Genomic DNA, 27733 nt, shown 5'->3' on the forward strand with positions numbered 1-27733 from the left:
AAGTGATAAGGGTTGCCGTTTTCCATATTTTGACACATTGAAACCCAAAACTTGGGCATATGATGTCTCCCCAGAATATATTAAGATCCTACAAAACAAAATATATAATGAAAGAAACCATACACGACATAAAATTTGCTTCCACATACAGTATATCTATTTCACATTGTAGATGATGCATACTTTTTATTTAATGTTAGAGAAATGTTCTCATTCTTTATTAAAGGTCTAATTTAATTAAAAAAAACATCTTTTTTTTATTTTATTTATCTATTTTTTTTTTTTTTACAAAGAAACACGTGGTTTCCAGGGAACTTTTTATCTTTTTGCAGCTTGTGCCTTTTGGAGGTGGGAGGGGGTAAATAATGACGACTTTGTAGATCGCCATGTTTTGAAGCCTGAGCTGCAAATCCTTATTTTTCATTGGCTGACACCGTAGCATCACCCATAGTTTGTCCAATGAGCGCAAGTGATTTCGGGATCGTGGGCGTCTCCCTCTACGCTTGAGCTGCAGACTAGAATTTGAGCTAGCGCTCTTCGACGGTGGCACGATTCGTGAGTGGAAAACGTATATATGTAAGTGTCAACAATATAATGTGTAGACTAAGTCCCCTACACATTTGTAATATAGCATAAAAATGTACATGCTCATACATTACCACAATGGTGATATTTCTGTTATTTCCTGTGCTCATTCGTGTGCTTCAGCCGTTGGTATTTGCGGCTGGTCGGGGTCGGGAAAGCTAACGTGCTACAGCTAAATGTGGTCGGAGATTCGTGGGGTCTTTCTCCCGTCTCCTCGACCATTTTGGTGTCCCTTATCCAACAGAGCTGAATATAATTTGATGCTTTGAATATTTGTAGGATTATATATGACCAATAGAAGCCATAGGTTCCATGTCTGTCGTTTTTGGTCACAGGGGAGCATGCTAGTAGCATGAAATGATGGGATAATTATTTATTTATTTTTCGGTCCAGGCTAACTGAACCGAAATAAGATGGCGTCTCCTATTTTGTTTTTCTTTTTTTTTCTTTTTTTTGACGCACAATTTGGATTTGGAGCCGACTGCATTTTTTCTTCTATTTCTCCATTTTGCAACAACTGTTTCATATAAATGTTAAATCTACGTCAGTCGCGTTTTAGGCTCCCTTTATTAGGTCTGTTTGAGTTGATGCTTCTGTTTGGTGAGTTAATGAATGGAACAATAGATACGGTCGCGTTTTCACCGTATTATCTTTTAAACAGCGTTTTGACGACACGTACTAAAATATCCACGAGTCCTTATTTCTATAAACCGATATTACGGTAGCGGTAAAATGTTCCTGACCGGAGTCAGTTATATCAGGATTGTTATGGTTTCAACCGAAGGACATTGAAGGGGCCTTCAAAGATAAGCAGGTTTATGTACGTAGGCTCGAAATGTTGAAGGTTGTGCTTTTAAAAAATGAAAAAGGGTTCATGTATGTTCTTAAACCTACAAGTTAAATGATTAAAAAAAACAAGGTAATTCTTAACAAAATTGAAACAATTTCTACTATTCTTTTTAGATATTGTCTTCAAACTTCAGACACATTCTCCCCTTTTTAGTTATTTCATATTTTATGCTGCTTTAAAACTGTAAAATAGTTACAAATGTTTTTAAAAAAAATCCTAAAAAGCAAACAAAAAAAGAAAATCTGGGCAAATTAAACTGTTTTGCTGGACTAAAAGTTCAGCTCAAAACTCCAGCAATGTCTTCAACAGGACTTAAAAAGAATGGTAATTTTCTTGTTGTGCTTATTTTGCCGTATGTATTGGTATTTTCTCAACATAACCCACAATAACAAAAAATAAATTCATCTGTAGTTTTTCTGGCCATAAATATTTTAAAGTCCTTAGTTTTAATTCCACTGAAGAGAGAAATATATAGTCAACATTTTTTGGTGTACAACATATTATGTGGATATTTTTGTAAGTTAATTGAGGGTGAGGTCAGTCTGATGCACTGAAAATCCACATTCTCCAAAACAACCCATACTGATTTATTATTATTAAATTCATTTCAGCAAAAGGGCAGAAACGAACGACTAAAAAAGCAAAAAAAAAAAAAAGAAGTCTTCCTTTTTCAGGCTCATTAGTTGCACTAGGGATTATTTCACAATTTGACATCTTTAAATCAGTGACATGAAATAAAATCAGTAGACGTTTTGCTGTTCTCCTATCAGGGTAGCCTTTACTCACCACATTTGTCTTTACTCCACGTCTTTTGATTGTTGATTTCCTCTCACAGAAACGAGGAGCAGCCGTGTCATTTCCCTCCAGAGAAGACACGTTTATCAGTGTTAATCACTGGGCAATAAAGTCGCCAGCTTCACTAAAAAGAAAATGGTAACGTTGCAGCTTTTGTTTAATTTTCTTGCCGTCAGTCAAAAGGCCGTGTTAAGATTTAGCAATACAAATGATCTGCTAGTCTTTCTACGTAACTATTCAAATCAAAAAATTATCCATCCATTTTCTTCCGCTTTATCTGGGGTCGGGTCGCAGGGGTAGCAGCTTCAGAAGGGAGGCCCAGACTTCTCTCTCCCCAGCCACTTGTTCCAGCTCCTCCGGGGGAATCCCAAGGCGTTCCCAGGCCAGCCGAGAAACATAGTCCCTCCAGCGTGTCCTGGGTCTTCATCACAACCTGATGAAGCCAACAGGACCACAACATCTGCAAAAAGCAGAGATGAGATCCTAAGGCCTCCAAAACGGATCCCCTCAACACCTTGACTGCGCCTAGAAATTCTGTCCCATGAAAGTGATGAACAGAATCGGTGACAAAGGGCAGCCCTGGCGGAGTCCAACTCTCACCGGAAACGAGCCCGACTTACTGCCGGCAATGCGGACCAGACTCTGACACCGGTCATACAGGGACCTGACAGCCCGTATCAAAGGGCCCGGTACCCCATACTCCCGGAGAACCCCCCACAGGGCTCCCCGAGGGACACTGTCGAACGCCTTCTCCAAGTCCAAATGTGGAGACTTTTGGACTTGGACTTTCAAAATTTATTTGAGTTGTTCCAGCATACCTTCAACTTTATGTACGTGTGCAAAAAAAGACATAAGGTTGTTGGTGCACTCAGATTTTGTTGTCTCTGACATCTGATTTTTGCATTTAACGTGTCGCGAAGTTGTGCCTTCTTTCACGTTAAAGTCAAGTCACAAAACAAATAAAAAGCAAACCTAACTTTAAACTCTGTAGAATCTTATAAATGCTTTAGCTTAAGTAAATGTTTAAGCCTGATCTGGAAATAAAACAAGACTAGAAACCATTATACAGTAGGTCCCGAAAAAAATTGATTCTATAGAGAATCGTAATTCCTCAAAAATCAGTTTTAGTCTGCTTAATTATTTTTTTTTTTTTGTAAATGTATATTTTTAATAATTCTTGATGTTCTTTTACTTGAGGAAAAGCGAAGTTAAGCTAACACTGGTAATTGAAGTTACAAATGGAAGCTTATAGAATTGTTTTAAATAAATGTTTCATTTGTTTACGCTATCTTTTCGTCTGCTGAGTCCCATAATTTACACAGAATTTCTAGACCCTTTGAATATAAAAAAAAAAGGTTTCTGAAATAAAAATTGAATTGAATCACTGGACTTCGAAAGATTTGCATCTCTAGTAAAAAAAACAAATAGTTCATTAACTGTTTTTCGTTTTGTTTTTTTTAAGTAGCTTGGCATATTTGACATCTGTAACATAAGCATATGTTAAAACACAAAGAGAATATATGAGGGATGTTTGCAGTAATTCACATTTAGCTGTAGTTTTACTACACCAGGGTCAACACAGGGAAACCTCTAAATACAAATGAAATATTTTCCAATATGGCTACTTTTGACAAAATGATTCCTATAACATTGCTAAAAGCACTGCATGGTAAATTACCGAAGAGAATTAACCCAATTTTTTGGGGGAGAACCAGGAATACTTTTTTTTTTTTTTTACATTTAGAACCAACAACTTTCATTATGATTTATAGACCCTAAGGTGATGAGGTCCCAAAACCCAACACAAATGTACGAATTGTGGCATCAACGGCTTTCCATACCGACTGCCTTGAACTCTGACAGAAATTGCGTCACCATTTTGCAGCAGAAGAGAAACTGGTTCTTTACTGCTTGCTTTTTCCTGCAGTTTAAAATGTTAAGGCCACATTAATGACATTGTTGTTGTACAGAGTAAGAGAGAGCGCACACGGACCATACAGTACAGTTGTATGTGGTGGGTAATGTAGACTTAGTTTTATTACGATATTTTGAAATACTGCTGCGATAACAACAATTATCAAATAAAACCATTTATTGCTACATTTTTAGGTATGTTCAGGCCCACGACTCATAGCCACTCAAACTTGAATACTGCTCCTATTTGATATTGCCTTCTTTAGGACACTAGTCCCTAGTTCCATCCTGGACCACTTGTTTCTGATTTACATTTTACACGTTCGTATTTGGAAGGAAATTCGTAAACAACACAGTCGTGTTTATAAAACCCTGGATTCAGATGCGTTCCTATTTACAGGGTTCTCTGTAATGTATATCATGTACCATGTTTAGTCCATGTTGCTTCAACTTATCATGTGTTTTGAAGAACCTCCTCATTAAAATCCTACCACTCCTGTGTCCAAACCCCAGCCTCCCCTCGTTCGCCACAGAACGATGCGCGTCTTCATGAACGGCGACCGCCACGTCATGGCCAAACATTCCGCCATCTATCCAACACAGGAGGAGCTGGAAAGCGTCCAGAACATGGTGTCCCACACAGAGCGGGCTCTGAAGGCCGTTTCTGATTGGCTGGATAAGGAGGAAAAGGGAACTACAAAGTCTGAATTCGAAGACTGTGACAAAGACAGGTCAGGATATAGTAGATTGCACATTCCTCTTGGTTACTTGATGATAACGATGTAGACGTCTAACTTGCTCCGTCTTCTAACAGTGAGCAGAAGGATCAGGCCACCCGGACTCTGCGTGGCGTTATGAGGGTGGGTCTGGTTGCTAAAGGTCTGCTGCTGAAAGGAGACCTGGACCTAGAGCTGGTGCTTCTCTGTAAGGACAAGCCCACCGTCAGTCTGCTGGGAAGGGTGTCTGAAAACCTTCTTGCACAGCTGCAGGTATGACTGACCTGAGTGAATCAAACCAAGTTGTTGTGAAACGTTTGTGTGACACAAAGTTTTGTTCTGTTTCAAAGATACTAATACGCGTTTCCAGAGGTTGCGACAGGCCAACTAACCTCTCCACCTTTTATAAAATAAACAAAATTTTTGTCCATCAACTCTGCTGCGTTTGTACTGATACAATTTTCATTTGGGCTGCTTTTGTTTTTAAGATATTAATGAAAGTTTAAACCTCAAAAGGTCAACCAATAATTGGTGCCAAACGTTTGTGCGTCACAAATGTGTTTTCAGAGGTCGCGAAAGGTCAACTATCCCCCTTCTCTCCCTTTTACAGAATTAAAAAAAAACTGGTGTCCATCAACTCTGCTGCGTTTGTTCTGATAAGATGTTCATTTGTGCTGCCTTTGTTTTGAAGTTCTTAATTGAAGTATAAAGGTCATAAGGTCAACATCTCCCCCTCACTTTTCCCAAATAAAATTAATGCCAAACATTTGTGCCATCAAAATCTTTAGTTTTTTTCTCTTTTGAATAATAATAATGTAAAAAAAAAATTTCCATATGTCAACCAGACAAAATATCTTTCAGTAATACCTTCAAAACAAAAGCAGCACAAATGGAAATTTTTGCACCACAAAAACGTAACAGAGTTGGTCAACCTCTGTTGAACCCTGGCAATGATTTTAAGAAAATCTTTAAAATGAAAGTGGCACAAAAATAAAATTTGCTGCACAAACTTCTGACACCACTTTGATTTGAATTAGGTTGGAGCTGGTGGGGTGGGGCTGGGGGATCTTCACCCAGATGTATGACTGGTATATTTCTGTTCCTCCTGTATTAACAGTAATCTGCTCAAATGTTGTTTTTTTTTAAAGTATGCCCTTTTCCCATTTGTTCTTTCCAGACTATAACAGAAGATAAATACATAGTAACGCAGGACATCCATGATGCGAGCATCATGATCCACAACACAAAGGAGCCCCCTCTAACGCTCACAATTCACCTCACATCCCCTTTGGTCCGCGAAGAGATAGAGAAGGCGACCGCTGGAGGTAAGCCCCCCCAAACAGAGACCCTTGTCCTTCATTAGTGCTAACCTACTTCCAGCTGCGAGGCCAGGCAGGCAGCAAGGCTAGACAGATATTGTTTATTGGGCCTTCAATGGAGCTAGGGGACAAGAAGACCTTCAGATAATGAAACCCTGCTATGCTTGTAGCTCTCTAGACACTCTCGTAGTTCCATGTAATGTAATCGTACATTTTTGATGGCCCAATATACAGTAAAGGGCAGGCAGTGTAACTATTGTTGAAGACATAGTTTCTCTTCCCCTTTTAAAGAGCAGGTAACCAATGAAATGAAGGCTTACTGAGAATTTACCCGAATACAAAACCACTGAGACCACTGTGTTTGCATGTGTTTTTTTTTTTATCATTGATGATGAACGGTTTGCATTGCAGCAAAAATGAGTAGCAAAAACCCAAAGTCTTTGTTTGACCCCCACAGTGGGCTGTTAACCGCCTCTGTCTTGTTTTTCTGTGTGTTTTTTTTCTTAGCGGGAAAGGTCCAAGGTTACAGGTAATGACAAGGGGCACAGGAATTTGGCATGTACATCAACTGTTGTAGAGGTCCTAGCAACCCATCCTAGCTTAGCATCAGTGAATGAAAAGTTTGGTGAAAAGCAGGCTCTCTGGTTCCTGCCTTTTAGTCCGAGTGCTCAACAGCAGTAAGGCTTGAGCCTTGACTTTATCTGTAGCCCTGCACTAACAGCGACGCCCCTTTTGGGCCTTCGTTTCTGAGCCATCAGTTTTGCTGCAGTGTGGACTTGTTTTGATACCCACTTTTTGTGCATCTGATAATTTCTGCCTGTGGTTCCAATTCTGATTCTCTCTGTCAAGCCTTCTAGTTTGTCAATTTTTAGGGACGCTGGACCTTTGACCAACTGGCCGCTCTCTGTCTCGGAAGGGGCAAAGTGCAGCGTACCCAGTATGGGGGGCCGAGGGGAGGGGTTCCACTTCCTGTTAGTGTTGGAAAGAAAGCATCTGTTTGAGCTGACACAAACGTGGAGACAACCTCCCATTTGATACTTTTTTTATTTTTTTTTATTTTAGTCTTTTTACATATTGTTTAACTTTGAGTTTTTACACAGCTTATGACTTAAGACACAACCCTGTAAGTATGCTGGGTTTTAAATAGGGATGCATCGATCAGAAATTCTACGGCCACTTTCCAGTCTTCGGCTTTGGAAAAGCCCTGAACTGCTGGTACTGACATAGAACTTCTAACTTATAGTTCTATGTGAGAACTATCTCGCTTTCTGGACAAGGATAAAAAATGTTTTTAAATATCTTAATAATGAAATTGATTATATAAAAATAAAACGTTTTAACAAAAGCATCTTCAGATACAGTAAAAATCTTCCAGGCTTACGTGACAAAAAATAACGACAACATACCTTTGGAGAGGCTTCAAGTTGCTTCTGTATTAAATTCTTCATTTTGTTGTAACCACACAGAAATCTTTCTGTTATGATTAATTGCTATTTATATTCCCATGAAATGTGATATAGAACAAAAACAGTGATCACTCGGAGTATGGTTTAATCTGCCCTAAGGATCTTTCATTAGCAATTAGCATCCTCAGTGTTAATTCCTACATGGAATGTATTATATATTTCCTGTAGAGTTGGTATACCCTTGTCTTAAGCGTAATATTTCCAAGCGGGCCAAAGTTTTCAAATCCAGCATGTTAAAAAATAAGTCAGAAGGATAAAACGGAAAAACTCTGTTCTAAAACAATCCACTTCCTGTTTGTTGACGCCTAACTTCCTGTTGTGGTGTCCTTAGTGAAAGGCCGACATATCTCTGGGGGAAAAAAAACACATCACTACAATACTGGAAAATGAGTATGCTCGAGCCTTCGCTCCGTAAAAACGTCCACACCGAAGAGCAATATTAGCCTGTTTTAGTAGCAGTTGTGATGCATTAACTGTCAGAAAAAAAGATAGGATGTTTATCTTCCGACTAACGACAAAGCGTAAAATTTTTCTAGTTCTGGCCGCCATCGAATTTCTCGATGCATCTCTAGTTTCAGGTGCCTGGTTTTTTTGTTTGTTTGTTTTGTTTCTTTTTGTGGGAGTGGGGGGAGGAGGGTTGTAAAACAACATTAACTGGGAGGCTGAAAGCTTTGGGCGGTTCTCCAGTGGAGGGATCCCCTCCCCTTCCCCCTTCCTGCCTGTGGTTTGGGAAGGCTGCCTGTGTTCCCCCTGGCCGGCTGACAGAACTCCCCTTGGTCAAACTGTACCTTGTCTTCTTATTCCACCTGCCAATAGAAACGCTTTCAGTCATCGATCCCCCGGATGTTCTGGACAGGCAGAAATGCCTAACTGCCTTGGCATCTCTACGCCACGCTAAGTGGTTCCAGGTTTGAATCTTGTCTTTATTTGTCTCTAAAACAGATGTAGCTTTGAGTTTGGTTTTATGCTCTCTGTTCTTATATTATTTTAAAAATTTCTTACATTTTCTCTCTCTTTTTATTTATTTATTTTTTGTTTCCTCTTTTGAGGTGTACTTCCTGTAGTATAATTTGATGACTTGGGTGTTTGTTTTTTTTAGGATATGTGTGTCATCACACGCTTCAGTCGCTTCGCTCACTTTTTACAGGTTCTCTGCCAGTTAACACCGATACCAAATAGAAGCTGCTGCTTCTAGCCTCTAAGTTTCATTCGCTTGCTCATTTAGCGACACTTTAGTTTTTAACTCCAATCAACCAAATCCGGGAACTAATAGCTATGCATCCAGGTGCAATATTTCTAGAACGTCATCGTTGCTGTGAATGAGTCATTTTTTTTGTTTCCCATAACTGTACACACGCAAGCTACTTACCGAGCGCTTTTTTTTCCTTTTTTTTCCCCGGTGCCCCGTGCGAGAGGGCGCGCGAGACGGAACTGTTTCCATGTGGTTAACTGTGTTTTATCCCTCATAGTCCTGCTGCCTGTGTCACCTCTGGCTTGTCACGCCGTAACAGTCAGTGCTCCGTCTCAGCAGCTTGTTAAGTGTAGAGTATGTGGCCTCGACCTCTCCTGCTCTCCTGGCTGCTTTTGTTAGTGTGTGTGCCACAAACTCAACAGGAATATTGCACCTCGAGTAATTTCTAAGTATTTCTGTCTCTAACTCAACCGTGACCCCGACCCCCTTCCTCTTAAAGTGTCGGCACATGTTTTTGCACAGCCTTTTTGTAATGGTTTAACTTGTTTCTCACATTGGCCTAGAATTGAGTTTGAGGTGGTTTTATTCACTTCTTTTCTTCTGATCTTTGTTAGATGCATGTCCCCCCCCCCCCCCCTCCCAAAGACAGAATTTGTTTACACCTGATAACTAAACCATCAATTATTTGTATGTGTGAACTATATGATCATGATCATACGATCTTACAAAGCAATCCTTTAATACCTGGGGAAATCTTCCATAGCGACAAAGCTAAGCTGTAATATTCTGTGGCTCCATTTTTATTCATTTCTGTTCCATGTTGGTGTTGATCATGCTTGTCTCACGTAGTTGTCTCTTCTTGACTAAATCTGCCCACCTCCCATCTCGCCCACCTCCCCCCCGCTCCTGCTTGTGTTTCCAGGCCAGAGCCAACGGGCTGCGCTCCTGTGTCATCGTCATCCGCATCCTGAGGGACCTGTGCGCCCGAGTCCCCACATGGGCCCCGCTTCGTGGCTGGGTAAGCTAACAAACCGTGGAATAAATGGTAAAAGCAGTGGCGAAATATTTATTTGATTAACGTTGTCTTACTGATTGTCTTTTATGGGCGGGGCTGTCTATGTGGTGTGCTGATGTATTTGCCTTCTGTCAATTACATCCTCTTCTCTCCCATCAGTTTGTCTAAAAATGTATCATCAATACCAAGAGTTTTGAGTTTTGTTTAATAAAAAAAAAATCTTGGTATTGAGTTTGATATTCAGCATGGCTGCACCGTATTAAAGTTTTACAATAGCAAAAAAGAAAAATAAAAGACTAAAAATTTTAATTTTTTAGCAACATCGCAATTTCTCACCTGTTGCAGCAAGCATTTAACCAATTAATCTGATAATGATGAGCCTGATAACTCCCATCACATAATCTGGTTCATTTCTGGTTCAGATTTTGTCTTATTTTGTATATTTAAAATATCTTCCAGAGCCACTGTTAAACGGTCTTTACTAAATCAAAGTTTATTGGTATTTGAGAGGATGAAGTTGAATTACTAAGCTATTATCAATATATTAATGGCAACAATGTTATTGTTTATCGCCGTAATTACAGGGACAATTTATCGTCCAGCAAAATTTGTCATCATGACAAGCTTACTTTACACATTTCTTCTTTGTGAAATGCTTGTAGTAAACCTCTGAGAACATCAATTTTCAAGTATGAAAGATTCCAGTTTGGCTTGTTGTGAATCATACATTTTGATTCCAAAAAAAATCTTGAGTCTTTCCTCGGCTTGAGCGGAGTTTTCAGCGATATTAAACAGCAGCGTCTCTATCACGATTATTGTCCAAATGGAAATTCTAAAACTCATTTTAATTGATCCTGCAATCAACTGATTTATTCACTTATTGTCACCAGATTAGTGCAAATCTCTGTTACATAAATGTCAATTTAAACATGTTGGAGGTAAAAAAAAAAAATAATAATTTTTTTTTTAAAAGTCAAAAAGTTCAAGTGACACTGCACAGAATCATCCCGTCAGGGAGTTAAAAACTTTTCGTGCTTCACAGCCACTGGAGCTGATCTGTGAGAAAGCAATCGGCACAGGGAACAGGCCCATGGGGGCAGGCGAAGCTCTGCGGAGAGTTTTAGAGTGTCTCGCTTCGGGGATCCTCATGACAGGTATGCACTCAGCTCCTGGGCGTCCCCTTGAGTGTTTTGTGCCTTTAATTCGTTCCAAATAACATTCTGAATTGCCATTTTGCAGACGGTCCTGGAATTTATGATCCATGTGAGAAGGACCCCACAGACGCCATCGGTCACCTGGATCAGCAGCAGAGAGAAGACGTCACAGCGAGCGCTCAGGTGAGTCCAGTGAAGTCTTTTGTACATTTTCAGCTAATTAGTCCTGTGATTTACTAAAATGCCGTCTCTGCTGCCATCAGCACGCTTTAAGGCTGTCGGCCTTTGGGCAGCTCCACAAAGTTCTCGGAATGGACCCGCTTCCGTCAAAAATGCCCAAAAAACCTCGCAGCGACACCCCGATTGATTACACAGGTGCTGGAAAACTACAACAACAAGAGCGGGTTTTGGGTTTGATTTTGTTGTAACGGGATAATTCTATGTGTTGTTCAGTGCAAATCCCACCCAGCACAGCGTATGCCCCACCTATGAAGAGGCCTATAGAAGAAGAAGAAGGAACCGATGATAAGAGTCCAAACAAAAAGAAGAAAAAGCTGCAGAAGAAATGTAAGTGTTCCTTTAGCACTGGGATACCTAGATTCACTGTTTCTGTTCTTTTGGACGGGCATGAAAGCTTAAAACCCTTTTTCTGTTTGGTTCCCAAAGCTGCAGAAGAAAAGGCGGAGCCGGCTCAGTCAATGAACGCCCTAATGAGGCTGAATCAGCTGAAACCAGGCCTGCAGTACAAGCTGATATCTCAAACCGGTCCGGTTCATGTTCCAGTGTTCACTATGGCGGTGGAGGTGGACGGAAAGACGTTTGAGGCTTCTGGTCCGTCCAAGCGAACCGCCAAGCTGCATGTAGCTGTCAAGGTGAGCGCTGCTTCCTGCATGTGTGGTTAGATAAATGTATGGAGCAAATTGGGTCATAAATGTGCTCAAAAATGTTTATTGAAATTGAAAAAAAAAAAATTCAACTTGAATATATTTTTTTTCATTTTCAAACTTTTTTTTAGTTCAAAAGTTGTTTTTCTGTTTAAATTTACTTTTGACTTCCTAATCCTTTTTTTTTTTCAATTACAAATTTCTTTCTCTAGTTTCAGAAGTTTTTCAACTGAATTTTTTTCCTGTCTCAATTTTTTTTCCATTTTCAAACTTTTCAGTTTCTAAATTTTCTGTTTGAGAAAACAGAATTTTTTTTCCTCAAACAAATTTGAAACAAATTTATTTTTGTTTCAAATATTTTTTTTGTTCAGTTTCAAAAACAAATTTCAGTTTGAATTTTTATTTTCCATTTCAAATCTTTTCTCGTTTCAATTTTTTTTTTCTCTTGCTTTTCAGTTGTAAGTTTTATTCTTGTTTCGATTTCTTTTCAGCTTCAATTTTTTTCATTATCTTCAACTTCAAAATCATTTTCAGATTCCTTTTTTCCCCATCTAATTTTTCTTTTCGCATTACATGTTGTTGTTTTTTGTTTTTTTTTTAAGTGTCAAAAGCCAAAGTTGAGCAAACTTTATTTGGAGCAAAATTTATCTCTGTTAAACGTGGTAGTTTGCTGTTTTTATCTAAATGAAAGTGAATTTCTTTGGGTGTGTTCAGGTGCTGCAGGACATGGGCCTACCCACCGGGGTGGAACTGAAGAGTACTGAAGTCGCTGTGAAATTGGAAGAAACTGTAGTAGCAATCGCTGCAGAAGAAGTAAAGCCAGCAGTAATCCAAACCGAATCGTCCACTGCCACAGCCGGCGCCACTCCAGAATCTGCCGAGGTAAGCGTCGGCTGACGATATCAGACAGTGTCGCGTAGTCAGATCTGTTGTCCTCACCCGTCTCCTCTCCATCAGACGGCTCGCCAGCAGGGACCAATCCTGACCAAACACGGCAAGAACCCCGTGATGGAGCTGAACGAGAAGCGCCGCGGCCTCAAGTACGAGCTCATCTCTGAGACGGGCGGCAGTCACGACAAGCGCTTCGTCATGGAGGTGGAGATCGACGAGCAGAAGTTCCAGGGCACCGGGTCCAATAAGAAGGTGGCCAAGGCGTACGCGGCCCTGGCTGCTCTGGAGAAGCTGTTTCCTGAAGGCTCTGCTCCTGAGCCTGCTAAAAAGAAGAAGGGACCGCCCATGGTAAGCAGGAAAAGATCGTTTCTCAATAGCTGAGGGTCCAGACCCTCTGGACGAAGCAAAACGCGTAGGACCAGATTGGAGTCTACTTTCTTTTTTTTTTTTACCCCTCCAGGGGATCTTTTTTGTGGGCTCTAGTGTCCCTTATATGATAGTAGGCTGACAGGAAACGGGGAAGGAGAGGGGGGAAGACATGCGGCAAATGTCGTCGGGTCCGGGAGTCGAACCCGCGACGGCCGCGTCGAGGACTCAAAGCCTCCAAATAAGGGGTCGCGCTAACCGCTACGCCACCACGGCACTCCCCAGAGTCTACTTTTTACCACTCTGTTTCCTTTACAAATGTCAGTATTCTACAAATGTAAAAAAAACCCTGCAGTTTCACAGTTATGGTGTTTCCGTCAAGTAAGAAACGCAGTTCAAATGACACATAAATACTTTTGTTTTCATGATAAGCCATTAAAAATATGCCACGCCATCATCGTCCAACTACTTCCTGTCGTCTTCTTCTTCGCGGTTTGTGCCAGTGGCAACATCTGGTCGTTCATGTGACTCGTGATGCTAAAAAAAGTCATTCTATCGCAGTTTTGCAAAAATTAACCAATTTTTATATTGCCAAAAAACAAAACAAAAAAAACACTTCATCTTAGCAGCAAAACTTGTCAAAAACTAAAAGTGTTTTCTAAATTGCCATGTTTCCATTAAGCAAATTAATTTTTCAAATGTCAAATTGCGCAAATTACCTACATGGTCAATGAAAATGCAGCTAGTGTTCACCTTCGCTCTGCCCACCAGGTCATGTCTACATGTGCGCGGTCACCAATGGTCACCCCACTGTTGCTAACTTAGCAACTTTATTGCTGTGTTTAGTGGGTTTTTTCCTGTCAGAGCTCTCTAGTAACATGTTTAAATAAGTGTACCTGCTTAGCCGCAACTCGTAATTTTTCTTAGGTTATTTCATTTAGAGAGGAACGGCTTCAACTTTTATTTAATTTTTCAGAGCACTAGCTTGTGTCTTGTAATAGCATTGGTCAGTGTTTTTTCACAAAATGAGATTGGAACAACTAAGGTGTATGTGACCTAAAATTACCTGACATTATCAGTTATTACAAAAAATGGTATCAGTGACTGGCCAGAAGAAGCCATCGGTGCGTCCCTACTGTTTTTTTTGGGGTGGGGGTAGTTGTAATACAACAAAAAAGGATTAAGAATACTCGCAGTTGGGTACATTTGTTGTTTTTTTTTCTTATATGATTCATTTTAAAACATCTTTGTATCCATTTCAGCACCAACCGTTTGGCCTGGACGTTGGCATACCGAGAGGCAGAGGGAGAGGCCGAGGCCGTGGAAGAGGCAGAGGCTTCAACAACGGAGGCGGCTACGGTCAAGGAGGTAGGAATCTTCTTTTCCTGGTTTTCGTAGACTTAACTGGACTTGCAGCCACTGAACGTGTGCTGTCCTTGTCAGGTGGATTTGGAACGTACGGATATGGGAACAACACCAACTCTGGCTACAGTGAGTATTTAGTTTCTTCACCTCTAATGTTGCTGTTTGAAGTTTTATCTGTTTATTCTTGATGAAAGTAGAAGTAAACAGTGTGGAGCATTGTGTTGGCAGAGACGCTTGTGCATCCTGCAACGACCCACCAGGGCGGGAAGTGGGGTCCGGTTTCTGTAAAAACAAAAAGCTCCTTAATGCCTTGCTGGGATTATCCTAGCTGAGTGATTTTACATTTCTCTGCTTTAAGCCACAGGGGTTGAATCAGTTTTTTTTTTCTTTTTTTCCCCACAAGCCTCCTCTTATGAGTTTCCCTTTCTTCATTCTGGCAGCCTGGTTTGAAGACTGACCTACCTGAGCGTGACAGGAGCAGAGAAATCTAAAAAAAAAACAAATATAATGTCCAACACAATAAAAAAAATAATCTGACCTAACACAGCCTGCCATTTTTTAAGGCAGAAGAAAAATTCAAAATAATCTAATTTTGATATATTTTTTTGTCCCCCCCCCCTTCTCTGCCCTGTCTCACTCTTTAGGTGACTTTGTCTCAGACTACTATGGCTACCCCGAGTTTGCGACATAGAACTCCCCCTCCCCTAACTCCAGTGTTAGAAAATAATAATAATAATAATAATTAAAAAAAAAACCTGTTGAGAGGATTTGAACGGACAAAAATACTCAGTAGTGTTCCAGCGGGATCAGAAAGTCGCGTCACCATCAAGTCCACAACCCCCGGGGACAAAGTGACTCCATCTAACCTGTCTTGCCAATCCCACTTGTCACGTCCAAGCCGCCTCTGGGGAGACGATCCTCCACTGCATGCACGCAGCCATAAGACGAACCTCTGTACCCGTGGATGTACCTGAACACATCGGACCCGTTTTAGCTCAGTGTCTTCTCGCAGTCCGGACGACCTGTGGGGAGCCGAATGACACGTACTGCCTTTCGGGACGTCTCTGCCTCCACACGTTTAGATGAAACAACTTCCTTTTTGTTTTTAACTGTGTGTCTCTTGTCCACCACGATTGACCTCATTTTAAGGAAACTATATTTTTTCTCATCAAATCTGTTATTTCCCTGTCTTGTTGGCACTGCGGAGTTAGAAATAAACTAGCTGCATGAAGGTCTTACTCTGGCACTGTCTAGCTTTTGTCTGCTTCTCGCCCGATCTGTATCTGGCGGCTGGCAAAGACGAACGGAGGCTTGTTTGTGCTCAGACTGGATCAATGTAAGAATGTGTTTGGTGTGGGAGGATTTCCTCACTCTAGCTGTTTTTATATATGTTCTTTTTATTAATAAATGTTGCATTCATGACTGACTTAAGTTGTTGGTTGCCTGTTTACGACACACAAGCTGGAGCGAACAAAATATCTGCCCCATTTTGAACCTGTGCCATGCTGTCGCTCCATAGATTACTACGACGACGGGGCAAATGGCAGCGCTGGGGTATCGAGCAGCCTCTCGGGCGGACTTCCGTTCAGCTCCACAGAACCTCCGGCTCCAGGCTCCTATGGGTCATATTATCAAAATGAAGGATCCTACGCTGCACCGGCGGCCAACAAAATGCCCAAAAAGAAACCCCCCATGCAGAAGGGTGGTCCACCGGGAGGCTATCAATCAAACATCTCCGTAGGGCAGGGGTCGTATAACCAGTACGGGCAAGCGAAGAAGAGTTTCAACCAGAACCAAGGGGGTGCGGGTGGTTATTCCTACAGCACTGCCTACCCCAGCCAGGTGACAGGGGGAGCAGGGGCTGCATCTGGGGGTAACCAGGAGTACAATTATGAAGGTGAGTTTAATCTGTTTTAAAGCTTTAAAAACGGTCCCTACACAGCCTGGAAACGTTCGGCATTGTACTGAGGAATACTGTTGGAAAATATGCTAGAAATAACTTAAATGTTGTGTGTACGCTAAATGATCAAAAGTAAAGTTTAGAAGTTTTCAGGTGAAAATGCGGGAAACGGAGTTTGTGCGTCCCTATAAAGTCTTAAACTTGTATCTAAAATGAAGGACTTCAAATGTCTTTTGAAAAATAAATTAATTTGGCCTTAAATGTTAATCACACGTCTTAATCTCATAGCTAGCTTTTCTAGAACAACGTTCGTCTTTGGCATTTTCTCACTTATACTGCCAACCCATATTGTCAACTTCCTAAAATTGTGGGCAAAGACATTTTTTTTTTCCCTAAAGCATTTTTTGGAAAGAAAGGTGGTGATTTTATTTTACTTTTTTTCCCCTTTTTTGTCAAAATCGCTTTTGTAGACTTTGTAGACTTGGGCGACTACTTTAGGAAGGTGATGATACGATGCTACGCGCAATCCGCAAAAAATCTGAGTAGTACATGGTCACGCAACCCGTTTACAACAGTAGTACAACGTCACGGTTTTGATTCCCTGGTGTGTCGAAAGCTCCCCAGAAAGCGGGTCTGCGACACTACTAGTTACAGCATCATTTGGTGCGGCACAGATTGAAGTTGGAGGTTTAGTGGATTTTTAAACACAGCGGTCAAGCACCAGTATTATCTGTTGAAGAATTGAACCTAAACTAAGTTGTTATTGTTGAGGGAAACCAGCTGAAGACAAAAAAGAGCATAGAGTATGAAACCAAAGAATACAGCCACAGATGTCGGTGGTAATGTCTGTAGGTTATGATCGAACACAGCGGTATGGCATTTATAGATAATGCGCAAGTTGGAGCTGTATTCTCATAAAACAAGCCTTCTAAAAGTTCTAATATTTTTTCCCACCTGTTTTTATTTTTGTTTTTTGTAACATCTCTCTTTCTGGCTTCCAGGTTTCACCCCTCAAACCAGTTACAGTACACAGGGAGGTGGCAACCAGGGCTTTCCCGCCAACCACACCCAGTACCCCGGCTTCGGCAGGAGCGACGGCAACATGAACTACCAGTACAGATAGGCTGCTTCTACGGGGCCCATGAAATCACCCGGCATCAGTGTGTCAACCCTTCTCCAAAGAGGGCGATGGAAGACCTGCCTGTGCTCTTTGCCTTTTTCCATGTCTGCTTCCTATGTGCTTTCGGGTTTAGATGTAGCACATGTTGGCACACTCTGTGGACTTTTTAAATGTCGAATCCGAGCTGTGATCGAAGTTAGTGGTCTGTTTCAGTATGATTAGTTCAAAGTTTTGTTTATATTTATTTTTTAATTTTTTGTTTTATGTTCCTGGTCTTTACCACTAAATATGAAGACTGATTCCTAAAACCTATTTGTAAGACAAGACTTTAGTTGTTTTTTTTTTTTGTTTTTTTTTTTTTTATGGCTGGACAAATGTGAAAAATAGTTTCACCTTTTCTTTTATTATTTTTGCTCCATTTTGTGGTAACGTTAAAATGTACGCTGATAGCTTCTTCTTCTTTCCAGCAGTGGTTGTGATTTTTGACTGTTTTTGCTAATTACCTGAGGTGAGGTGATGCTTTCACCATCTGATTTTCGAAGATAACTGGAACATATATTCTGCTGTTAAATCCACATCTCTGCTCAATGTAGCTTTTAAACTGGGTGGGGTTTTGCTCTTGTTAATGTGTAACAGACTGTTTGTATTAATAAATCCTTTTTATTTTGAATTAACAGTTCTGTTTATACAGATTGGGTCTTTGTAATGTTGTGGCTAATTACAACCGTCTTTTCTTTTTTTTTTTTTGTTAACCTCCTTACCAAATTATTGAACCTCTCAATGTAGTTCAGTTTTAACAGCTTGTTCATGAAGCCTACAGTTACATGTAATATTGCAATTAAGGTAAAATGTTGAAAGTATGAACTTTAAGTGGTTAAAATTCAAATAATCTCAATTGAATTTTGGTTCTTCCACAATTCTTTACCTCAGTCAAAAAACAAAAATTTTAACAAAGTTGAATAGAAGAAAAGTATGGCAGAAAAGTTAAACTTGAATATTTATTAATTACACCGACAGATAATAAAAAGTTAAAATTTAGTGTCTGAGAAATTGAATATCACATAACCAGCAGATACCGTTTTTATTCGCTAAATCAGTTTTTAACTATTATGTTTCCTATTGACGAGTATTTGCCACTCTCAACATGGCGGGGTATACCCTACCAGACTGGTACGTAAGTTACTGAGACCGTGACGTCACATCCGGCCTCTTTCGGGCACCTCAGGGCTCCAGCATGGCGGACACCGGTGTGGTGGAAACGCTTCTTCAGCGGATTGAGAAGGTGGACGGCGGCGCGGACAGCCTGGAAGTGGCAGCCAGCCTCGGGGTGGACCACCAGGTTATCGTCGGAGCTGTGAAGAGTCTGCAGGCGCTTGGCGACGTGAGTTTTTCCGGCCCGAGAGTCACCGGAAGTTGGAGTGTCACTGTCAACATTTAGCGCGACTGATGCAATGGGGTTTTAAAGAATGAGGACTTGGAAATAAGTCAGCTAAATGAATTAGCCGAGGGGAATAAGCCTCAGTCTCGGTTGTTTTCACGTGAGATAACAGCAATTGTTGCTCTCTGCTGTTCAGGTTATCTCAGCGGAGCTGCGCTCCTCCAAACACTGGGAACTGACCGAGGAGGGGACGGAGATAGCCGAGCAGGGCAGCCATGAAGCCCGGGTCTTCAACTCCATCCCTCTGGAGGGCCTGCCACAGGCTGAGCTCATGGTGAGGGATTTATTTCTACAAGTTGTAGTTATTTCTTTCTGAAATGACGATGTAAACTGTCATCATTTGTGTCTGTCCAATTAAAACAAGCGACTTAATTTATATACTCACCTTATCCATAAATTAGCCTACTTTTCTGTTTCACAGCTAAGAATAAAGGATTCTTCAATAATGCGCTTTGCAGCTGGAAATGTCCAAAACATAATTTAAAGCGCTCAGTTACTTCTAAAAATAACCTATTAGTGGCTCTGGACTGGAGGCAGCTGTCGCAGGTTCGATTCCCGACCGGGCCATTTACTTCACGTGAAGCTACTAATGATTAAAGGTTACTAGAGCTAATTTCACCTGAATTAGTTAAACAGTTAGTTATCACGCATTAGATTTACCCAACTTTATTAGAAAGGGAATATATTGCAAGTGAACAAGTATAATATGACTTATTGTGAAGCTTTTATTGTGGCACATCTTAAAAAATAAAAAACAAATTAGAAACCCACATCTACTTTAATGTAACCTGTAAAACCAGGCCAGAAATCCAGTCTAATCCACAAAAGAGTCACTTTAATCTATTTTTATTGTTTTAAAATACTTTCCAAAATGTTTTATTTAATTTCATTAGTCACATTTTTATTATTGATTTTGCTTTTAACCCACATACATTTTTATTTAATTGTTTTCTTGGCTTTAAATCTCAGTATTTTAAAGTATTATTATTATTAATTATTTCAGTGAAATTCCAGTAATTGCTAAAAAGTGTGTGATCAAAACATATTTGCTGTTTATTGTCAAATATAATTGTGGCAAATTATTTTTACCATAAATAAAAATAATTCTGGTAATTCCAATAAACCTAGAACAAGAGACGTTTTGTCTGATTTAACATCAAACGGTGGCAAAAAAAAAAAATGTCCGCATTTTCATTCGTTGCGTGTAAACTTCTGTACGTTTTTTTTATACAATAAAATATTTGAAAACTGACTCGGCAGAAGCGGAGCCGTTTATTTTAGCCGACGGTCCGGGACTCCCAGACGTCATTGCCGTCTTCGTGTCTCTCACGTAGAAACTCTCCTTCGGGAAGATCGGCTTCAGCAAGGCCATGTCCAACAAGTGGATCCGCGTGGACAAGTCCCACGACGGAGGCCCCAGGATATTCAGAACCGTAAGAAGCCTCCCTCACACCAAAAGCGGGTCTTTCTGGAACCAGCGTGCTGATTCTGTTCAAGGCGACGGTGTGTCTACGTCCGTTTTCCTCAGGCGGAGAGCATACAGGACCAGGTCAGAGAGAAGCTGCTGCTGGCCAAACAGGGCGACGCCGCGCGCCTCGACGAGAAGGAGAAGAACGAGCTGAAGAAGAGAAAACTCCTCGCTGAAGTGTAGGTCATTCCTCTGCCAGTAGGGGGCAGCAGAAGGTTTGATCAGAGGAGCTAAAATGATTTATCTACTGATTTCAAACTACCTCCTGATTTACAGGCTGCACTCTCCAGCTTGCACAACTTCACTGCTTTCAGTGTTTCTCTATCCAGCATTATATAAAGAGAGTTCAGGATTATGCTGCTGAGCTTGGATGGGAACATTTGGATTTTGATTTTTGGATGACTAAAAAAAGGAAAAGAATATGCTGTGGGTTTATGTTTTCCCTCCAAATCCTCTTACCCAAGAAGTCTGGCTGACTGGCGGCCAAAACGGACACGAGCAAAGCAGCTCCAACTCATTTTGTCCTCAGGAAATCATCCCCACTGAGCCCAAAACACGGCTTTTTACTGCTGTTCACATCCGTTTTAGACCTCCAAGTGACGAGCAGATGTGGGATTATTTTTCATTCTTTAAGGCGAAGAAGGGAAACACAAATTTCCAGCTCCAATTACATTTATTATCAACCCTGGTAAAAATGTGTAAAAAAAAAATATGATTAAGAAATGTGTTTTTCATTACTTATATCATCTCAGTGTTGAGATAAAAAAAAAAGACTTTTAATTTGAGAGAAACATTGAAAATAATCGTTATTTTTTAAGAAAGTCTGTGATTTTAAGAAAATTTGCTGGTGGCCTTAACAATCCTCTTTAAAATAAATTAAAACTGCAGCATTTTTTAAAATTTGTATTTCACTTTTTTTTTCAGTTGTTCATTGGCAATCTTTTTGTTTTTTGGGGCGATATTAATATGACATGAAAACAGCGTTAGCATCTTATAGTCATCAGGTCTCCATAGCAACCAGCGGACATGGTAGTTTGGGAGTGATTTCAGGATAAAGTGCATGAAGTTTTGCTAAACGTTTGAAACTCTAGGACAACTCAAAATGTCTTTAAAAAAAATCTAAATATTCATGTTGGCAAAGGTTTTCAGCTCTTTAGACTTTGTGTCTTTATTAATACACGTTGCATTGATTTATAACACAGAATGCCATTTTATGCCTTTATTCTTATTATTTGTTCAGCACTGTTAAGTCTTACTGGATCACAAAGGGAAACTCCTTCAGCGCCACGGTAACCAAACAGGAGACGGAGCTGACTCCTGAGATGATTGCCAGGTGAGTGTGTGTGTGTGTGTGTGTGGGTGTGTGTGTGTGTGTGTGTGTGTGTGTGTGTGTGTGTGGAGACGAACACACACGCGTCCGGTCTGGCCTTCCCCATCGGCCGGTGGCGGGGTCAGGCTCTCAGACGGAGGACGCAGAGGAACGTCTGCTCTAACATGGGGACAGGTCCAGAGTTATGGACACCTCGGTCCTAAAGGCAGAGCAGGACAGACGGATGTTTGTCCTTCAGAACGCGTTGTTGCTAAACCGATTCACTGTCCTAAATAAAGCCTGGAGTTAGTTTGTTCCAGCTCTGGATAAGTAACGAAGAAGAAAAAAAACCGATAGATTTCCAGACTCTCTTCTCTATCGTTCCATTTGTTCCTCCATGTTTGTCCATCTGTCTTCCTGCCTCCATGTATTTTCCAGCTTCCATATTTAAATCCTGTCCACTGTAGAAATCCCTTCAGTGGCGTCTCGCTTTGCATTTGCCTGAAAATGTTCTAGAGATCGGATTTTTCTAACAAAATTAAGATGTGCAGAAAACCTATTATAAGTACATCAATATGAGGCTTTCTGTCGTCTTCACTGCAGATTGAAATATCCACCATTGGGGATGCACAGATATGGGGAAAACATGGACCGATAATATTACGATTACTGCCGATAATTACAGATTTAAGAAGGAAATATTGGGTATATATTTTTTATGAAATATTCAACACCTTGACCACATTTCATCATTGTGAGATTGAAATAAATGCTAATATTGACCCAGTTGTATTTATTGGAACAAAACCTATATGTAAGAAAACATCTAATATCGGACCAATATGGTAAGTTTAAAAAAATTTAATATAGGAACATATTATTATATTATATATTAATATATAACATATTATATATTAACATGTTACAAAAAAAATCAAATATTTTCCGATACCGATATGAGAAATTTCTAATACTGGACCAATACTGGTATTGGTGCAGATATACTGTGGGTCTGTATCCTCCATGCACAGGAGTTAGGTTACTGTTACCTTGAGCAGGAGGAGGGTGGGGTTACATGTTTGACCTTCTTTGTTGTGACATAGTGGCAGCTGGAAAGAGAAGAAGTTTAAGCCGTACAACTTCGAGGCGATGGGCGTGGCCCCCGACTGCGGACACCTCCACCCTCTGATGAAGGTGCGGACGCAGTTCAGGCAGATCTTCCTGGAGATGGGGTGAGACTCCGTTCATCACTGACATGCAGGAAACGAGGGATCGTCAAGCGATCTAAAAACAAGCAACGCAAATCTCTTCTCCTTCTTCTAGTTTCTCCGAGATGCCGACCAACAACTTCATCGAGAGCTCCTTCTGGAATTTCGACTCTCTGTTCCAGCCTCAGCAGCACCCGGCCAGAGACCAGCACGACACCTTCTTCCTGTCCGGTGAGTCTCGGCCGCAGCTTCCTCTCCCTCCAGCTGCTCCTCTCTGCTGATCGGTGACCGTCTGCTTTCAGACCCGTCACTCGCTCACGGCTTCCCCATGGACTACCTGGAGAGAGTGAAGAAGGTCCACTCGGAGGGCGGCTACGGCTCGCAGGGGTGAGAGCTAGCTAATCTAGCTAACCGACGTCAAGTTGTTTAGCAGATGTGGGTCAACGCGATGTTGCCTTTCAGGTACAAATACGACTGGAAGATGGAGGAGGCTCAGAAGAACATCCTCCGAACACACACTACAGCTGTTAGCGCGCGCATGCTGTATAAGCTAGCACAGGTGAGCAGCACACCTACCAATGAGCACGAAGGAGCCAGGTCTCCAGACAGACACAGTTATTAAGGAGATGTGTTTCATCAGGGAGGTCAAACTCTTTTTCAGTTTGGGCCAAATCGAGATTACAAATGTTCTCGAGGCCCGGTTGTGCCAGAATGTGTTGATGAAACTGTTAAAATATTAATAATTACGTTAGATTAAGTTGTTGCCCGCTTGTCGTAGTGGCAATCAAGCTCGGCCAATCAGAAAACTTGCCAGCCTTTAAAAAGGAAAGTTGTCATCCAAAAATCCACCTAAAAAAACAAAATAATAATTACCAGAAATGGAAAATGATACAAAATACGACAATTTATATAAATATGTTTTACTCTGAGTAGGAAGCCTCCTGCGTAACTGAACAAATTAAAGTTGATTTTGGTGGGTGAATCAGGCTAGCTTTACTTAACATGCCCTTGATCTCAGAGCTACAAAGAAATGTGTGATTTATGCTTAAAGCCTCAAAAAGAAACGCTTTAAATAAATTAATGACTCTGCTTAGAAGAATGGCCAGAAATATGCACAAAGCTTCCTGTCAAAGTGCTTAAAACTGTTCTAAATGTAAGGTCAAATATAACCCTTTTTAAGCAACAAATATTTGGTATGTCCAGAAATGTGGCAATCGGTGAAATCCTTCTGCAGCTCACAGATACTTAGGAAACAAAAACAGTCTAACATTCTGCTGTCCCTCAGCTCAGCAGAAAACTTAGATCCGACTTTAAATGTGATTCTTTACCAAAAAAAGCAGTTCTCTTGCTTACCTTATTTTCCCAACCGTCGTCTCTTAAAAAGGAATCAATTCCACCCAGACTCCTAATGACTGTCCTTGCACTGTTATCACCCACGATGCACCTCTCCTGACGCGCTCTCGTCCTCCAGGAAAAGTTCAGGCCTGTCAAGTATTTCTCCATCGACCGGGTGTTCAGGAACGAGACGCTGGACGCCACCCACCTGGCGGAGTTTCACCAGATAGAGGGGGTGGTGGCCGACAAAGACCTCACGCTGGGGGACCTGATGGGGGTGCTGCACCAGTTCTTCACCAAACTAGGTATGGATGAGAGCAGGAGAGCTGGGATGGGATAAAGAATAACAGGGAAAAACTAACGTCTGTCCTTACGTTTCACTAAATCGACAGCATGAACGCTGTTTTACCAGAGGCGAATGTGGAAATAAACACCGAATTTCCTCTTTTTGTGTGCAGTTACAAAAATTTTTTTTTTAGACACGGAGTCACATGAATGTTTCGTTTCTTCCAGGAATAACCAAACTGCGCTTCAAGCCGGCTTACAACCCCTACACAGAGCCCAGTATGGAAGTGTTCAGCTACCATGAAGGTACACTATAGCTCTCTGTGTTCATCTGCAGCTTATATCATCAAATATTTATTTATATATATGCAGAAATTAATATCTGATCAGAACGAGATTCACCAATGCAATATATTAGGAAAAAAAATCTACATTGGGTATCAATTACAATGTGAACGACCCATAAGGGCAGATCTATTCAGTCTAATTCTGTGCTGTGGGCTTTATTATTTATCCTACATTCTGTTTAGAATTCATAATTGCACTTTTTGAACCATGTTGTTGTTATTGCCGAAGATAATCAACCTATTTTTTTTCCCCAGTATGTTTATTATTTATTTTCCACTGGCTGCTCTTCTCCTCAATGAACTGACTGAACAAATGAAAGTTGTTTCTCCATGTTCCACCAGGCTTGTGGAGCTACTGGTGAATTTAGGTGTGATGTTCTGGTGCACAGTTAGCAAACACATTTGTAATTAAGTTACTTTAATTTCTGTGTCTAAAAAGAACAGAAACATTTTAAGTCATTTTTGTTTTTCTGTATAATAAGCCCGAGATATCGGCATTGGAAGTGAAAAAAGTGAATCGGTTCATCTCTATTAAAAATAAGCTTAAACTTGGTGCTGAAGTTTTGAAATGAGTCACTTTTTAAGGCGAATTTTTTACTACCAGAAAACACACGTTGTGATGTTTCTGTCGACTGTGCTGCTCTCGTTTTATCCTTACGTTCGTTTCATGTAGAGTCTTAACCTTCTGTCTCTCTGTGGGTTCAGGGCTGAAAAAGTGGGTGGAAGTGGGAAACTCTGGGGTGTTCAGGCCAGAGATGCTGCTGCCCATGGGCCTCCCAGAGGACGTGTCGGTGATAGCCTGGGGTCTGTCTCTGGAGAGGTGAGCCACTCGCTGCGCACAACCAAGTTCAAATCAAGGTCGCTTCTTGCACGGACTTCTGTCCGATCACCAATATTTTAAAAAGCCTGACTTGCGGATTTGATTTCTAGCTGATACAGATTTTAAATTTTTCTTTTTTGTTTGTTTAGGCTAAAAAATTGCTAAATAAATAGCAACAAAGTTAAGTTGGCAGTGACTATTGTTAACTGTGAAAGTGGAAAGCAACTGTTTGCAAAAGATCAGTTCCTACACGGTTTACAGCCGGTCGACCCATCTTACTTCAGCTAGCTTCTCGCTAAAGAGTTTTTGTTTGTGTTTGTTGAAGCGCTACAACCAGAACCAGAGACCCGGTCTGTGTTTAACGAGCAGACGACCCCGGGGTCATGCGTTTTAGTTAGTCTGATTTAAAAACCTCCGTGTCAAACTCCTCCGTCTCTCCGTCAGCGTTTTCCTCTTCCTCACTCGGCCGTCTCCTCTGCTCCGCAGGCCCACCATGATCAAATACGGCATCAACAACATCAGAGACCTGGTGGGACACAAGGTGGACCTGCAGATGGTCTACGACAGCCCCATATGTCGACTGGACTCCTGAGTTTCACCTTCATCTCTTAACATTATCCACTCCTTGAGCCTTCTGTCCTTCCAGCTTCCTTCCCCTCGCAAAACCTTTCCACAGTGGAAAGCCCTCCACCCACCGGGTTGTCCTAGTCAAAGTCCGAAAGGAGGGGGGGAAATGTTTGGGATTTCCAACCCAGAAGTAGCGTAATAGTGGCCTCCACCTTTGTTACACCCGGCGAACTCTTTCTGCACCATCTTGTCCAATTTGTATAGGGAAAAAATTGAAAAATAAATCTTTTTCTAGCAACCTCGTCACCTGTCTTTATTTAAAAAGTGTGTTTAGTTTCTATTTTGTCATATACACAAATATAGTGCCTTCAAAAAAAACTATTCAAACACCTTTAAAATAAACTATCAGGTCATGGTTAGCCTAATCTCTGATGTTGGAAAGCCACAACTATAAAACACGTTTTCCTCCAGAATAACCTCACAGATTAAAAGGCAGCTAATTTAGAATTAGGAACGTGGTTTTGGTACCAAAGGTTGTTTTTTTTTTATTTAGTTTTTAATGTTGCACACTGGATTTCATTTATGAATGTGAGAGTAAGAGGGAGCTGAACACAAATACACTTCAAAACCTGTTGAGTTTTAATCCTTTTGCTGTAGGAAGTCAAAGTTGAAGCAATGTCACCAATTTATATTCAGAAAACTATTAGGGTCACTGGAAAAAAATAAATAAATAACAACTGACTTTTTTTTCTCAGAATTCTGATTTTAATCTTTTTGAGATCAAAAGTCAGAATTTTGAGAAACGAAAGTCAGAAATTTATTACATTTTTCTTTTTGGAGCACCTCTTTATCCTCTTCCTTATTTATTATTATCCATTTTAAAATCGCCCATGAAAACTTGCCGGAGCTCAAAACGAAACAGGCATTGCGTTATTTAAAAGGACAAGTTTCATGAACTCTTTGGTGTTCAAACTACTGTTAGTTGATTTGGTTTCTGTTGCTCCAAACTTGAGCAGATTCAACCTTTTATCATCCTGATTTGTGAGTCAACTATTTTTGCCTTACTCCATGTCAAAACGTGACAAAATCCCAAAACAACTGTGACCGCAGACTGTCACGTATTCTGTTTTCTTTTTGTTTTTTTTCCCTCCTAATGCCGATTACTACCCTATTTTTATTCTCTCTGCTATATCTGTTGATCTGGCAGACGTACCTGCTTGGGATTCTAAGAATATTGGATTAAATCTGTCCTTCCAACTTCTTGGAAGGGGCTGTGAAGACCAGAACGGGGTTAGAAATGCTCCCCACCTATACGGATATGTATTTTTCCCAGCACATTCTTCAGTGACGTTGCTCTTATCAAGTCATCTTTCACTTCCAACGTTTTCCATCTCCGTTATCCGTTTCTGGCTCGAGAGGAAAGT

The 27733-nt window shown here is 40.8% G+C and overlaps 2 protein-coding genes across 7 annotated transcripts; both read left to right on the forward strand.

The window, feature by feature from the left end:
• The first annotated feature begins 475 nt into the window (after positions 1–475).
• Positions 476–18208, forward strand: ilf3b (interleukin enhancer binding factor 3b). Of its 5 annotated transcripts, none has more exons than XM_032588325.1 (18): positions 476–576; positions 2271–2368; positions 4658–4875; positions 4956–5133; positions 6038–6185; positions 8462–8553; positions 9760–9855; positions 10895–11006; positions 11092–11189; positions 11270–11381; positions 11460–11573; positions 11673–11878; positions 12605–12772; positions 12848–13129; positions 14410–14515; positions 14591–14638; positions 16032–16409; positions 17414–18208. In XM_032588325.1, exons 2-18 carry the CDS (start codon positions 2366–2368, stop codon positions 17533–17535), a joined length of 2481 nt encoding a protein of 826 aa, XP_032444216.1. In that variant the 5' UTR covers positions 476–576; positions 2271–2365; the 3' UTR covers positions 17536–18208. The 5 variants fall into 5 exon arrangements, with proteins under 5 accessions (XP_032444216.1, XP_032444217.1, XP_032444218.1 ...); XM_032588326.1 differs by having other exon boundaries at positions 4959–5133; XM_032588327.1 differs by lacking the exon at positions 2271–2368.
• Positions 18209–18721: 513 nt separating this feature from the next.
• farsa (phenylalanyl-tRNA synthetase subunit alpha) lies at positions 18722–26607 on the forward strand. 2 transcript variants are annotated; one of them, XM_032588331.1, is made up of 13 exons: positions 18722–18913; positions 19107–19244; positions 20305–20403; positions 20499–20617; positions 21679–21771; positions 22851–22979; positions 23071–23186; positions 23258–23342; positions 23418–23514; positions 24424–24595; positions 24804–24881; positions 25628–25742; positions 26229–26607. In XM_032588331.1, the coding sequence occupies exons 1-13, from the start codon at positions 18767–18769 to the stop codon at positions 26332–26334; spliced, it is 1494 nt and encodes a 497-aa protein (XP_032444222.1). In that variant the 5' UTR covers positions 18722–18766; the 3' UTR covers positions 26335–26607. The 2 variants fall into 2 exon arrangements, with proteins under 2 accessions (XP_032444222.1, XP_032444223.1); XM_032588332.1 differs by having other exon boundaries at positions 24427–24595.
• The last annotated feature ends 1126 nt before the right edge of the window (positions 26608–27733 follow it).

Source organism: Xiphophorus hellerii, chromosome 16 (genome assembly GCF_003331165.1).
Source record: "Xiphophorus hellerii strain 12219 chromosome 16, Xiphophorus_hellerii-4.1, whole genome shotgun sequence".
Classification (NCBI taxonomy): Eukaryota; Metazoa; Chordata; class Actinopteri; order Cyprinodontiformes; family Poeciliidae; genus Xiphophorus; species Xiphophorus hellerii.